Source organism: Ursus arctos, unplaced genomic scaffold (genome assembly GCF_023065955.2).
Source record: "Ursus arctos isolate Adak ecotype North America unplaced genomic scaffold, UrsArc2.0 scaffold_2, whole genome shotgun sequence".
NCBI lineage: Eukaryota > Metazoa > Chordata > Mammalia > Carnivora > Ursidae > Ursus > Ursus arctos.
Window position 1 is genome coordinate 1290196 of NW_026622874.1, and position 14349 is coordinate 1304544.

The following is a 14349-nucleotide window of genomic DNA, read 5'->3' on the forward strand; positions in this document are numbered from 1 at the left end:
ACATAGGTTCATTCTTTTCCTTATCACATGGCCCTTCCATTGAAGGGCTATACTACACTTTGTTCATCCATTCACTCTTTAACATACATTGGATTTTTTCCTGGTTTGGGCCTATAATGAGTAGTGGCTGCTATAAAAATTCACGTGCAAGTCTTTTTGTGGGCATATGTCTTTATTTCTCTTCTAGATACCTAGAAGTGAATTATTGGGTCATATAGTGAGATTACATTTAACTTTTTAAGACATAGCCATGCTGTTTTCCAAAGTAGTTGTACCATTTTAAAGCTACTCATAAAATTTCATATACAGTGTTTTTGTTTACATTCAATTTAAATATTTTCTAATTTGTGAATATTCCTTTGAGCAATGGATTATTTAAGTGTGTTTTTTAAATATCCAAATATTGGAGGATTCCCCAAATTTCATTATATTGTTAATTTCCAATTTCCTTATACTTCATATCATTCCAATCCTTTTAAGTCTATTGAAACTTGTTTTTAAGATCTAGCATATGATCTGTTCTGAAGAATGTTCCATGTGCTCCTGAAAAGATTGTGTTTTCTGCTATCATTGGGTGGAACATTCTATAAATATTGATTAGTACAAGTTGGCTGACAGTCTTGTTGAAGTCTTCTTCTCTTGAAGTCAGTGATATGTCTGTTAATCTAGTCTATATTAATATACACATGTCAGCTTTGCTATGATTACTATTTCCATATTAGATTTTTTCCTGTCAACTTACTTATGTCTTTGAATTTAAGTATGTAGATAACATACAGTTGGATCTTGTTTTTATTTTTATATGCAGTCTGACAATATCCACCTTTTTAGTGAAGTGTTTAGTTCATTCACATTTAGTGCATTTTAATGTAAGTCATTTAATGCCTTTTGTCTGGAGTTGTTTAGTCAATTCGCATTCCACATACCATTTAATGTGATATAATAAAGCAGGATTTGTAGCTGCCATTTTACTACTTGCTTTCTGTACAGCTCATGTTTTTGTTGTTCCTCTGTTCCTCTTTTACTGCCTTCTTTTCTGGTTAAATAAATATTTTTGTTATAGCATTTAAATCCTCTTTTAGTTATTTCACTATTATAATATGCATCTTAAATTAGTCACCCATTTCAGATTAATACTAACAATTCTGATAAAATATAAGAAATTTTCTCTAATATAGCTCTATTCCTTCTCTCCTTTGTATTATTATTGTCACATATATTATATCTATGTATATTATAAATGCAACAATACAATTACAATTAGTGCTTTATGCAATCCTGTATCTTTTAAAGAAATGAAGAGAAAAAAAGAAAACATGTATTCACACAGTGTTTTATATTTACGCACATCTTTACTTTTTCCAAGATGACCTCCTTTAGTATTGTTTGTAAGTCTTGTGTACTAGCAACACATTTTCTTGCTCTTTACCTTCAGATCTTTACTCCACCTTTCTTTGTGAAGGATAGTTTTGTGGGTTAGAGAATTCCTGACTGACATTTTTTTTTCTCTTTCAGCACTTTGAATATTTTATTTTATTACCTTCAGGCCTTCTCTTTTTAAATGACAAGCCAAGTAGCTGCTAGTAACAACGCTCCCCTGTGTATGAGGAGCCAGTTTTGTCTTGCTGCATGCAAGGTTTTCTCTTTGTCTTTGGTTTTCAACAGTTTGGTTGTGATTTCCTAGATGTGGCTCTCTCTGTGTTTCTTTTACTTGGAGTCTGCCAAGCTTCTTGGTCTGTCATTCATGTTTTTTTCTATCAAATTTGGGAATTTTTTAGCTGTTATTCCTTCAAATGTTTTTTTGTCTGCCCATTAGTCTCTCTCACTGCTTTCTGAAACTGCCATAACCTTCTGAAGATCTATTCAGATCTTTCATTCTTCTTTCTTTTCTGGGATTTTTCAGATTGGCAATTTCTATTCACCCATCTTCAATTTCACTGATTCTTTCTTCTATTACCTGAAATTGACTGTTCGGCCCCAGTTGGAGAGAGGCATGCCTCAGATTATTCTTACCCAATGATCAGTCATTTTTCATGAATAACTGCTTCTCAAAGTTTATGACTATCAATGTCTAGAGCAATGAAATGAAATTTTTCTTTCTTTTTTTTTTTTTTTGGTTATTGCTTTTTGGAAAGGGATTTGCCAAATTTCTCATTCTACTTTAAGTCCCACCTCTATGTTCCTGGGTTAGTTTCCTAGGTATGCCATAACAAATTAACATAAACATGGTGGCTTAACATCACAGAAATTTATTCTTACATACTTCTAGCAGCTAGAAAATTTAAATCAAGGTGACAGCAGGGCTTCACTCTCTCTAAAGGCTTAAGAAAAATCGTTACTGGCCTCCTCCAGATTCTGGTGGCTGCAAGTGCTCCCTGGCTTATGGCAGCATGACTCCAATCTCTGCCTCTGTCTTCACATGGCCTTCTTGTCTAAGTGTCTCACTCTGTGCCTTTTCCTCTCCTTTAAAGGGCCACAGTCATTAGATTTAGGGAACAACCTAAATCCAGGATGATTTCATCTCAAGCTCCTTAACTAATTATATCTCATAGACTTCATTTCCATGTAAGGTCATATTTTGAGGCTCTGGGTGGTCATGCATTTTGAAGATACATCATTGGACCCATGACAGTTCCCAAGCTGACTTTTAAAGTCAGCATCCAGACCGGGCTAGCTCACTGCATGTATTCAGGTATCCGTGTTAACTTCCTGTCACAAACATACAATAAATGCTTTGTTCTCTTATAATTTCTGTGCCTCGATTTTCTCATATTTTAATGAGTTGGGAGCAAATAAAAGCACCAATCTGATAGAATTTTTGCAAGGACTAAATGAAATATTCTCAATGTTCTGGTAGAAGGTTTTTTTTTTTTTTTTTACGTTAAAAAAACTGTCATGTAAATGTCTGTTCCATGGCATTACACTATTGCTTATTGGTAATTTCACATGGGTTAAAACCAAATACAATGCATCAACTAGTTCCCAAAATGTTCAGAGAATATTTTCTTCCAGTATCAATCAATATATATCTGCTATATAGAAAATGAATCATCAACTGTCACTTATACATTAATGGTTACTGATGAGGTGCTTGGCTCCAAGATCAGAGAAGCTACTGGAGACGCTCACTTCCTCCCCAAAGCATCAAAATATAACTTAACACTAACCCAAACTTAAAATACACCAAAGATTCTTCCCATTTTAGCATTTGTTTCTCGTTTCTCATCTCTCACTTTCAGAACAGAGGAAATGTGTAATTGTAAAATTGCTTTGGGATTAAGCATTTTCTTTAAAAAGGCTTCTATCTTTTCTCCTATCTTATCAAGAGCCTGGTCTTTGATTGACAAAATTCATATTCTGATTGAAGTCAGATATCTGATACCCAAAACCAGTCACCTCAGTGACTAAAAGTTGGTGAAATCCATCACTTAGAATACTGTATACCAAAGTCTACTCTCCTCACTTTTTAGAAAGTCAGTTGTGTTGGTCTTATGTAGGGAATCTAGAAATTAAAATACTCTAACAATGTACTGAGGACGCTAAGAACTCTTTTTAGTGAAAGATACTCATTTGCTCTCCTTTACCTTTAGAGAAATGTAGAGCCAATGATCTGTACTCCCTGACCACATAAGTCTATGGAAATTTTGTCAAGTTCTTAAAGAAGAGGCAGGACATTTTCTCCAAATCTCTAGTCTCTGAGGATTTTCACTCCATGTGTCTAGTAGCATTTTAAATAGTTCATTGAGGAATAAGTGACAAATACAATTTATATATTTAAAGCGTACAACGTGATGATTTGATATACATACACATTGTAGAATGTTTAGCAAGGTCGAGATAATTAGCACATACATCACCTCACACAGTTAACTCTTTTTTCTTGTGCTAAGAATGCTTGAAATCTACTCTCAACAACTTTGAAGTATGCAGTACCACATTATTAACTGTAGTCACCATGCTGCACGTTAGACCCTCAGCGCTTACTCTTCTTATAACTGTACCTCTATAATTTGTACCACTATGAAAAACAGTGTAGCGTCTTCTCAAAAAATTAAAACTTGAACTACCATGTAATCTGGCAATCCCACTTCTGGGTATATACCCAAAGGAACTGAAATCAGTATCTCAGAGAGGTATCCGTACATCCATGTTCATGGAAGCATCATCCATAATAGCCAAGATATGAGAACAACCTAAGTGTCGGTCCATGGATCAATGGATGAGAAAATGGGATATAATAATGGACTATTATTCAGCCACAAAAAAGAGGGTCTTGCCATCTGCATCAATATGGATGAATCTGGAAAGCATTATGCTAAGTAAAATAAACCAAAGAAACACAAATACTTACATGCAAAATCTTAAAAAAATCCAGTGTCTAGCAGTATCATTAACTCAAGTTTTACCCCAAGCCTGTTTAACACAGCCTGTTCAACAACTGCTGAAACCTAATTAGCTTTCAGGTGGCTTTCCGCCATCTTGACACACCTCTGGAGCTAAAAATAATAGGAACAGGAGGATATTTTGGTTCATTTTATCTGGTCATAGGTATTTTTTTTAATGTAGAGCACATAGGACTTATCATCACACAGATACACACATAAACAATAATAAACGAGGCCTGTTTGTTGGATTATATAAATGATAGTTTATATCTTTTTATAGCTTAAATGGCATTTTCACAATTCTTATTTCTTGTTAAGAAAATCTTTGGGGGTACCTGGGTGGCTCAGTTGGTTTAAAGTTTGACTCTTGATCTCAGCTCAGGTCTTGATCTCAGGGTCGTGAGTTCAAGCCCTGTGTTGGGCTCCACACTGGACATGGAGCCTACTTTAAAAAAATAGAGAAAAAAAATCTTTTAAGTCAGAAGAGAAAGCATTAATTTCTTCATTTTAAAGATCAACAACTGAATGAAACTCAGAACAGTTAAGCAATATACTCAAGGTCAAACAGCTAGAAAGTGACAGAATGGAAATCCAGATTCAGGTCTCTGAATCATCACATAACTTTGGAAGTTGTTATGCTAATAAGTGCACAATATGATTCAGATATTTGTCATTATTTACACTGGTTCCTAAAACATAGCTTTACTTTCTAATCCTAATGAAATATATACTTTTTTTTAAAGATTTTATTTACTTATTTGAGAGAGAGAGGGAGAGAGCATACATGCATGGGGGAGGGGCAGAGGAAGAGGGAGAAGCAGGAACCCTGGATTATGACCAGAGCCTAAGGCAGACACATAACCAACTGAGCCACCCAGGCACCCCTGAAATATATACTTTTTACACTGTTCACGAAGGACTTTTCAGTACCCCTCAACTGAATTTTGGATTTGATTAGGACTGAAAAACAAGTTCGAGGAAGAATAACCTAAGAGTAACTGGCAGTCCGATTCAAGGGATGAACAGATCTTACTGCTTTTGCCCTAACGGTCTGTAGGAGGCAGGTTGCCTTTCTCGGCAGAATGACTGCAGTTTACCTGTTATCTCCGAACCGACCATTTTAGGCTATTAGGCATCAGTTTTCAGGGAACTAGATACATTTCTTTCCATCTGGAATACTATTTTGTTTCCTTGTAAACATCAAAGAAAATAAATTCCATTTAGATGATTTCTCATGATTGACACCAATAATTGGGCTCACATAGTAAGACAAAATCATAAAAGTAGAACTCATTCGGAAAAATAGAGACTAGAGATGGTGGGGTCATTAGCTGGAAAATAGAAAATCTCTGTTGAAATGCTCACGATGTAGGATGGCAAACTACAGTTTATTTCTACAAATACGTATCGAACGGGGCTATGTCCTGGATGCTTTGCTAACAGTACAAAGATTCATTCAATCACAGGTAAGTCCAAGTATTTGCCGTGCACTTAGTGTGTGTTAGAGACTGCTACTGGTGTGGGGCACACAGCAGTCAACAAAACAAAATCCCTGTCCCCATGGTCAGGCCACGGTATGATAGTCTCACCGTGGCAGCAACTTACAGAAGACATGTATGTTGTCTCTAGCCCAGGGCTAATTGGAGGCTAATGAGTATTGATCAGGTGTCCTGCAACCAGCAAACATTTGGAGTCAGAGCTGGATTCAAATCCAAGTCCCATCACTTCACACAGTGTAGCCCCTGGGCAAATTACTCAGTCTTTCTGGGTGTCAGTTTCCCTTTTAAAGATGGCATCTATAAATAATGTAACAGAGTTGTATGGTGACAGATCATGACTACACGTATGGTGGTGACACCAAGTAATACAGAGAATTGGCAAATCACTGTGGGGCGTCTGGGTGCAGTGGGATAAGCGTCTTGCCTTCAGCTCAGGTCCTGGGATCCAGCACAGCCGGGAGGCTGCTTCTCCCTCTGCCCTACCCCATTCCCCCTCCACTGCTCATTCTCTCTCTCACTCTCTCTCTCAAATAAATGAAAAAAAAAAAAAAAAGAATTGGCGAATCACCATGTTGTAGAACAGAAACTAATACAAGATTGCGTGGCAACTATGCTTCAATAAACAAACAGCCAGTAAATAAATGAAATGGTATCTACACCAAATACAATGCACCATTCCAAACAAAGCACTTCACCTAAGGGCCTGAACCTGGTAAAGTCTCCTGCGTGTTTGTTTCCTTTCTCCACCATTCCCTTTGTGAGGACGAGGTAAGGAATGATATGCCCTCGGGAGACGGCCGTCTGCAAAGCCTGGAGGCGTTCCACTTTCTGGATAAACAGCCCTACGCCCGGCGAACTGCGCTGATTAAAAGTCCCAACAGAGGAAGAACAAACTCATTTGGAAGAGGTGATCGAGAGACTCTCCACAGTCCAGACGGCATGATTTCCCGACCGTGCAGAGAACCCATAAACCTCCATCCTAAAGACAAAAGTAATTTTATGAAATGGCATGAGGTCCCTCCCGAGATGGAGGTCTCACAGGGCACGGGGGTCCCAGCTGAGCGGTGCAGCCAAAACCCCAGACCTGGGCCATGGAAAGAGCGAGTCACGGAGTTCTTTGCTAAAGAAACATGATTCTACTTAAACTTTTATCCATAGACTTAAAATCACTGCAGGTGATTTGACCCAGGCAACAGCTCCCTCCTCCCATCCCATCATCTGGAATTTAGGACCTCATTTTCTGCCACTTTTGCTCATTCCTCTTCTGGAGGAATGGGGCTCTTCTGGGTCTCATGTCCTCCTCTTTTGTCACCATATTGCACTTAGTGTTTTCTCCCATTTTCCATTCTTTTCTCTGTTGTAATCTACATCTTTTCTTTCCTTGTGACTATCATCCTCAGTGTCCTATGAAAATGCTGCTGTTGCCGCCCGAAGGATGGGCTCCCTGAATGATTTCCCAAATGGGGTCATATGCACCCCCCACTCCTCATGGTCTTCTTTGTCAGTAGTGTCTTAGGTGACAAGATGGCTCCCCAAGGCTGTGAGTTCTAGAGCTGAGTTAGATTTCTTTCTCTGTGAGAAACTAGGTAAGCTTGTCCCAAGTTTAAATTCTAATTCCCAACTTGAGTCTCACATGATAGGTCAATAGGCACGTGTTCATGTCAGAAATATTTGCTGACACACAACCACAATAGAATCCATCCCGAACACAATCCCCACTATGGAGTAGACCTCATACAATGAGGAGGACGAAGACCCGGCTTCACCCCGGCCCCCCAGTTGGAGGAAGGGAGGGTGCTTTACCCTTTGGCAGCCAGTTCATACATCGGCCACTGTGATCCAAAAAGCAGAGCTGGCCAATAACAGTCTTTCTCAAAGGAATTTGAACGAGGAAAAGGAAAATCAGGCAGGTAGCCACGAGAGAGAGAAAAGTGAATAAAAACAAAATCTTCGCCCAAAGCAGAAGTCCTCTTTACAAAGACAGTAGAGAAAGAAAGCACCTTTGTTACTGAATAAGCATGAAGCCAGAATGTGAGGAGCCCCACAGGCCCCCTGCTCAGAGATTGCAAAGACAGAAAGGAACCGCACCCTTGTACGCAGTTAAGCAGAAACAACCTGTTACATACATGTTCTCGAGATAAACAGCTAGTCCTCAAGTATGACGACTGGCCCCCACCATTCGTCATCCAGAGTTCATCCAAACTGTAGTTGGTGTTGGGGTAATCGGCTTTCTCCAAAGGAAAAACAAGCTTCTCACATCGTGGTGGTGGAACAGAGACTGGAAACTCGGAGCAAGGAACCCACTGTGGTTAGGCTTCTAACCTGCCACAGAACCTAGGAGACGGAGGCCCTCGCTCCTCCCATGTTCACATTCCCAAGAGATGACTCCCTGGTCCTTGAGAAAGACATTCCTGGTCCCAAAACTGACAGAAGCCCAATCTCATCCTCAAAAGGATTTACATACATTTCAGAGAAGATTAAGTACTCATAATTAGAAGTTTTCTGAAGTAAGTGCTCAAAGAAAAAGGAAGGGAGGGTAATCTCCTTCCTAATTTCAATGGGAGAAGAAGACCTGGAATTGCGTGGCCTTAGGAAGGGCCTGACGTAGAGAGCGGCTGGGAGGGGGGTGGCAGTCATGGCGGGTGCGCGCGCTGAAGTGACGCGGTAACAGAACAACCGAGTCAGCAGAGGCGATAAGGTAGACACATCTATCCCAATATTCGTATTTATACTGAAATCTAGAATTCAGAGTTAGTAGAAACGAGAGAGAAACAGACATGTGCACGTAGCAACTAGCTGAGCAAACCCACCATTTTTCGCTGTCGCAATTGCCCTCCATCCAGACGCGTTCATGTCGAACAGATAAAATTGCCTCTTCTGGGCGAGCCTCGACATCTGGAACATGGCGAAGGTCATTCTATGAAGTCGGGGTCCTCAGACAACTCCAGTGACCGGCCCACACGGTTCTGTAGACGTGCTACTTAGGGAAGTGAATGAAGGATCGTGATGACAGGAGACGATCTTTGGTTTCCTTAAATATCCCCGCTCGATGGTAAGAATTAGCGCCTGTGCAACATAATCACAGAGCGAGACACTCATCTGTTTGTTCCTTTGCGCACTCATTCAACCAACCAACAGTTATGGGGCCAGGCGGGGCTGTGTGAGCTGGGGGCCCAACCGCGGGCGGCCAGACCAGGCCCCTGCCATCGGGCAGGTAGCCTTAGCAGGGCAGGCAGACCACACGCACAGAAACATATAAAGCTATCGTCGTCAGGGCGCAGCGGGGGAACGAAAGCCTGCGGTGCGGGGCTCGTGTGCACAGGTGGTCAGAGGGGGCACATACACTTGGTGTTTCTCATCCCTCTGGCGTGGGTTCGGCCCACGGGATGAGCTACAGCAGGACTGATCACATTTCCCAAGGGTCAGCGAGGAAGACAGCAGATGGCTGGAGCTGGATGCTTAAGGAGTAAATGGGAAAACTCCCTCTCTGCGCCCAGCAGGCAGGCCGGCTCCTTAGGGCCTCCAGCCACTTCCCTCAGAGAGCGCCTGAAGGAGCCAAGCATGCATCATTGTCACTGCTGTCCGATTAGGGGCGCATTGCTAAAGGAGCCCTGACACATCTCCCGACAGAATGCAAGCATAAAGCCCCGAGGAGGGCCGGGGGAGGGCAGCGGTCTGGTTACCCCGAGACGCCAGTGTTACCCCAGGGCCCCCCAGGAATTTACTGTTATCCTAGCGGGCAGGGTCTGGCCACCTGACCTCTCAGGCTCGTGGCCGCGGCTGAGATAAAGGGAGTTAAGAAACGGCCCGCTTGGTATGAGCTTGGACGGGGCTGCGGCTGAACCGCTGCCAGCGAACTCCAGACCGCCCTGAAAGCAGCCGAGCGCGCTCCTCCTCTCCCAGACCGCCCGCCGCTCCTGGAGCGGGGGACCCTGCCGGCTCCTCGCCTGGCCGTCCGGCCCGCGGCCTTGCGCTTGGCCGTCAAGTCAAGAGCTTGCCGCCGTGCCCCTCCTCTGCTCAGTAAACTACTCCTCGAAGCAAACGAAATGATGACGCTACTTCTGTTATCATCTGCTTTGGACTCTCTGTGGGGAGCAAAAACTGAGAAACAGACGGCTAGAGCTGGGAGGGTTTTAAATGACCCCTGAAGGGAAAGGTTTGGAGGCCGCGCAATGAGAAGCTGGATAGGGTGATAGCTCCCCTTGGTGGCCTTCCGGAGCGCCAACCCTGAGGACTGCCATCTCCGCCTGTGTCTGTGTGGCAGTCTCTGGGGGGCTCCTGGCCGATCATGCTTGGTGGAGACACAGATGGTTCACGCTCAGACACGCTTCTGGGAGCGACCCGATGCCAGGTGCCTGTCCCCAGCCCAGGGGCTTCTCCACTCCGCCACCTTGCCCCGACGGCTCCAGCAAAGAACGCTATGTGCTGAGGACACCTGCCCCTTAAGCACAGTCACATTTGGTTTCTTTGAACATATGAATGCCTAGAGCCACAGTCAGTGTTGCTCTTATGAACGCGAACTCACAGGATCGCTGGAACTTGGCCAGAGCACGCAAGTGAAGTGATGGACATGAAATTTGGGAGTGCTCACCCCCCCCCAAAAGAGTACAGTCAAATGCAAACTCTAGCCGCAAAAACAAATACATAAATCTGTGTTGGACCCGCTCAACAGGCAGCCCTCCACGGCATCCAGCAGGGGAGAGGTTAGCAACTGTCCAGTGAAAGCAGGAAAGGTCTTCTGCCCAGCGAAATTGGCCTTAGGGAGGGCTTCGGCCTGATTCATTCGAATGATGACAACAGCTGGAGTGCCAACATCTGTCACCCCTCCCAGAGGCTGGGGAGGGAGCTGCTGTGACAGCGGTAGGTCTCTGTGCCCAGGCTGGGGCCGTAGGCGGCTGGCCAAGCGCAAGACTGTGACTGTGACCATGGCCAGAGGCAGACTGAGAGGCAGTGGGATACGATGACGACAAAGGCCCTGAGATACAAGGCAGAGCTCGGGACGCTGCCAGATCTTGCGCTGACGGTGGGACTGTGGGCCAGTGACCAGGAGCACACGGCGAGCCTCGTTTCTCCATCCTCAGGCTCAGGCCGGGCACTGGCCTAGAAGAGTGCGCTGACTGAGGTCACGTATAGGTACTCCACTAGCGTGTGAGGAGAAACAATCCGGGCTTCTACTTGCATTTTCCTTTTACGGTCTTCTGTCTCTACGTTTCTATTTCTGTATATGTTTCAATGCACACGGCAGTACAGTGGTACACCGATAATTCTAAAATTCTGTGGCCAAAATGGGGTGAAGGCCACCGGCTTAGAGCACCACAAGTTAGGAAAACGTGAACTCAGATCTCTACTCTGCCACCTACGATTCCCCTGACCGTAGGCAAATCCCTTAACTTTGCCGAGCCTGACTTTCAATCTGTGTATTAGCGGGGTAATAATAGCACACACGTCATAAGATCGTTGTGAGGATTAAATGAGTGCTTAGCATAGTGCCTGGCAAGAAGTAAGTGTGAAATAGATAACAGCTCTTATTACTCTTCAACAAAATGGAGACGATAATTTCTTTCTTGCCAAATTGTTGTGAAATTTAATGACATGGTATATTTAAAAGCACTTCATAAAGTATAAATTCCAGACAAGTGTAAGGTACTATTTTTACTGCTTGTTGAAAAACGTTTCCAAGTGTCAGGGGAGTAGACCGGTTCAGTTTAACCCTTTGTCTCTGGGACCACCCGACCTGCCCTCATATATTTCAGAGTTATCACGGGGAGGCCTGGGCGAGGATGCGCGTTGGCACTGGGGCCCCAGACGCTTTTTGCGAACACAGCTCCAATGTCGCCTGCACGGCTGGGTGTGGCCTTGAGAAGGCTACTCTGCTACCTCCATGCTTCAAATGTTAACCCTTTTCCAGCTGAGACCAATACATTCCTAGTATTTCCCAAAGTCCTTCTCCTCTAAAACAGACGGTCAGAACCTGAGGTGGTTTGTTCACGCAAAGCAACGCTTTCAAAAACACAAGACTTATGTACTTCATAGGATCTACAGAATCCCGTGAGTTGGTGCCGACTAGGTTTCTAGCAATGCCGACTAGCACTGCAGCGGTCTTGGGTGTAGTGCATGATCGATAACTCACGCCATCCCTGCTGTAGCTCGAGTGATCCCACATGACACCGTCTGACAGAGCAATGAATTCAATTATCCATGTTCTGACTCTTCCCGCTGAATTGCCTTTACTCTCTCTTTCAGTGACCCCGGAAAAGGTGGCGGGGTGAGAGTCACGACGGTGGAGGAGGCAGGATGGCACTTACCGTTGGCAGATCCGCGAGCAGAATGTCAGGGAAGGCCCTCACCTCAGGTTCCTTCCAGGCGCCATGTTGGGGAGGAGGCCGCTAGCTCAGGGATGGTCCTACCGCTGTCATTCTCCGGTCCTGAAGTTGGCGTACAACCTCCCTGGAACCAAACTCCATGGGCTAAAAAGTGGAACTTCACAGGACTCTGGGCTTCTGGAAAACAGAGAAGGGCAAGAAATCCCCCCACCCTTTGTGTTCTGGGAAATGGCTGTCTGCAGTCTGGAAAAGTGCCCACTAACTTAATTAAACTTTATCAGGCTTTCCTCCTTCCCCCTTCCGCAGGACTTTGGCTCCCCTTAAGCTTTAGCAAGTTTTTGTGAGCACTGAAATGCAAAACATCCTCCCCTTAGTGGCCTTTTCCTGCCCAAGCTTTCTATTCACACCGCTGCTCGCCCACCCCACCCCTGAACATCCACGTTTCTCCAGCCGTCACTATAAAAGAAAAGCCCTTTCCGCCTGACTTTCAGATGCCTTCTTCCTATTGCAATGGTCCTTGTGAATAGAGTTTCTCCTTACCCAGGTCCGGATTTATTTTTTGAAAGGAAAGCTACATTTCATATTCTACCCCTAGTATTTTCTCTTAAATACGTTTTTTTCTTGTATTCGCCTATTAAATCTGTACGTATCGACATAGAGAGCGCAACGTTGGTGCTACTGGTAAAACAGAAGCAGCAAACTCTTACGGCGCTACGCGACTGGGGGAGCGGCTGAAAGAGAAGGAAAGAATAAACATAAAACGACATGAGACAAATACAGCAAGGCAGGTGAGAAGGGTACCCTGGCTTGGGAATGAGTTGAATGAGTACGCATGACAGTCAAACTGAGATAGACTGAGAAGGAAGGATGGAGAGAGCTAACAGTGCGAAGCCCCGAGATGTGTTTCTGGGGTGTGTCTGGGGTGTTCAAAGAATAGCCACGAGGCCAGTGTGGCTAGAACCCAGTAAGCAAGGGGCAGGAGGTCAAATTAGGGAAATAGGGTGTTCCAGACCACGCAGACTGTGCAAGCCAGTGTGAGGACTTTGGTCTTTACTCTGAATGACATGCAAGACCAACAAGGAGTTTGAGCCGAACTGCGGTGATCTAACACTTCATAGAACATTTCAACGGAATAATGCCCTGCAGCCCAAGTGGAGAAGAGACTGGGAGAGAAGAGCGGGACAAGCAGGGAAGACATCTAGGGACCCAACTGAAGCATCTCTGCCATGGAAGAGGGTGGTCTGCCCTGATACAGTCCAAGAGGGCAGGACCCAAGGGGCTGGACTCAGAGCTGGGGTTTGGGGGATGTCACGCTTTATGGGCTCGTTAGACGTCAAGTGGAGTTCTAGGTGAGAATTATATATATTCATACAAGTCATGAGTTTGAGACAGAGATCCTCACAGAGCCTGAATGTTAATATCTATGAAAGGAATATTATTGATCATTTAAATAATTAAAATGTAATTACTGAAGTCAAACAACTATTTAATTGTTTGGTGTACGCCAGCCACGTACACACACTCAGCTTTGCCTGCTCCTCGGGGCTACTTTGCCTCGGGCCTTTGTCCTTTGTCCCCTCTGTCTCCCAGGGTCACTCAAAGTACCACACGGTAAAAGTCAGAGACGGTGAGCCAGACGGCAAACTGACAACGGCTCCCTTCCACGCACGGCCTTGCAATAAGAAAGAAAATGCCAGCCGGCCTGAAGACTGTGCTTGGCCATGAGGCTGGTTTGCCTTCTGGGACAGTCTCCTTACCTTATCCCTCCCTGGAAGCCAACATTTCACGGACCTCCCGTCGAGGACCACTGCTGAGACCACCAGCTCTCTTCATTTCATGCAGGTCCTTGAACAGGTGTCCCTTCCTCTGAGAACGTCCCCTCCCACGCTGCTGTCTGTGTCGGCCTTACTTTCCTCTGTTGCCGTGACCATTATGTGACTTTACGCTCTGTCACTATTTGCTTAGTTCAGGTGAACAGGGCGCGTGCAGTCAGAGCGTGAACTTTGTCTTCCTGCGTCACAGCATCAGTGCCTAGGAAACGGCGAGGCCCAGACAAGGACGAAAAAGTGAACGTGAATGAACAGAAATATAAAGACTGGGCGCGTGCTTATTACTATCAGGCCCCGTGTCCGTCTAATAAAC

At 44.3% G+C, this 14349-nt stretch overlaps 1 protein-coding gene across 1 annotated transcript in view; it reads right to left on the reverse strand.

Annotated features, from left to right (window-relative positions):
* The window catches only part of RGS7 (regulator of G protein signaling 7), a 580289-nt gene that overhangs the window by 543964 nt on the left and 21976 nt on the right, over nt 1-14349 (reverse strand). Inside the window, exons 2-4 of the mRNA XM_057315141.1 lie at nt 13965-14238; nt 12190-12384; nt 8695-8950 (exon numbers count right to left, since the gene is read on the reverse strand). Of these exons, the coding sequence (XP_057171124.1) occupies nt 8695-8800 (106 nt within the window). The 5' untranslated portion in view covers nt 8801-8950; nt 12190-12384; nt 13965-14238. The remainder of the gene's footprint in view (nt 1-8694; nt 8951-12189; nt 12385-13964; nt 14239-14349) is intronic.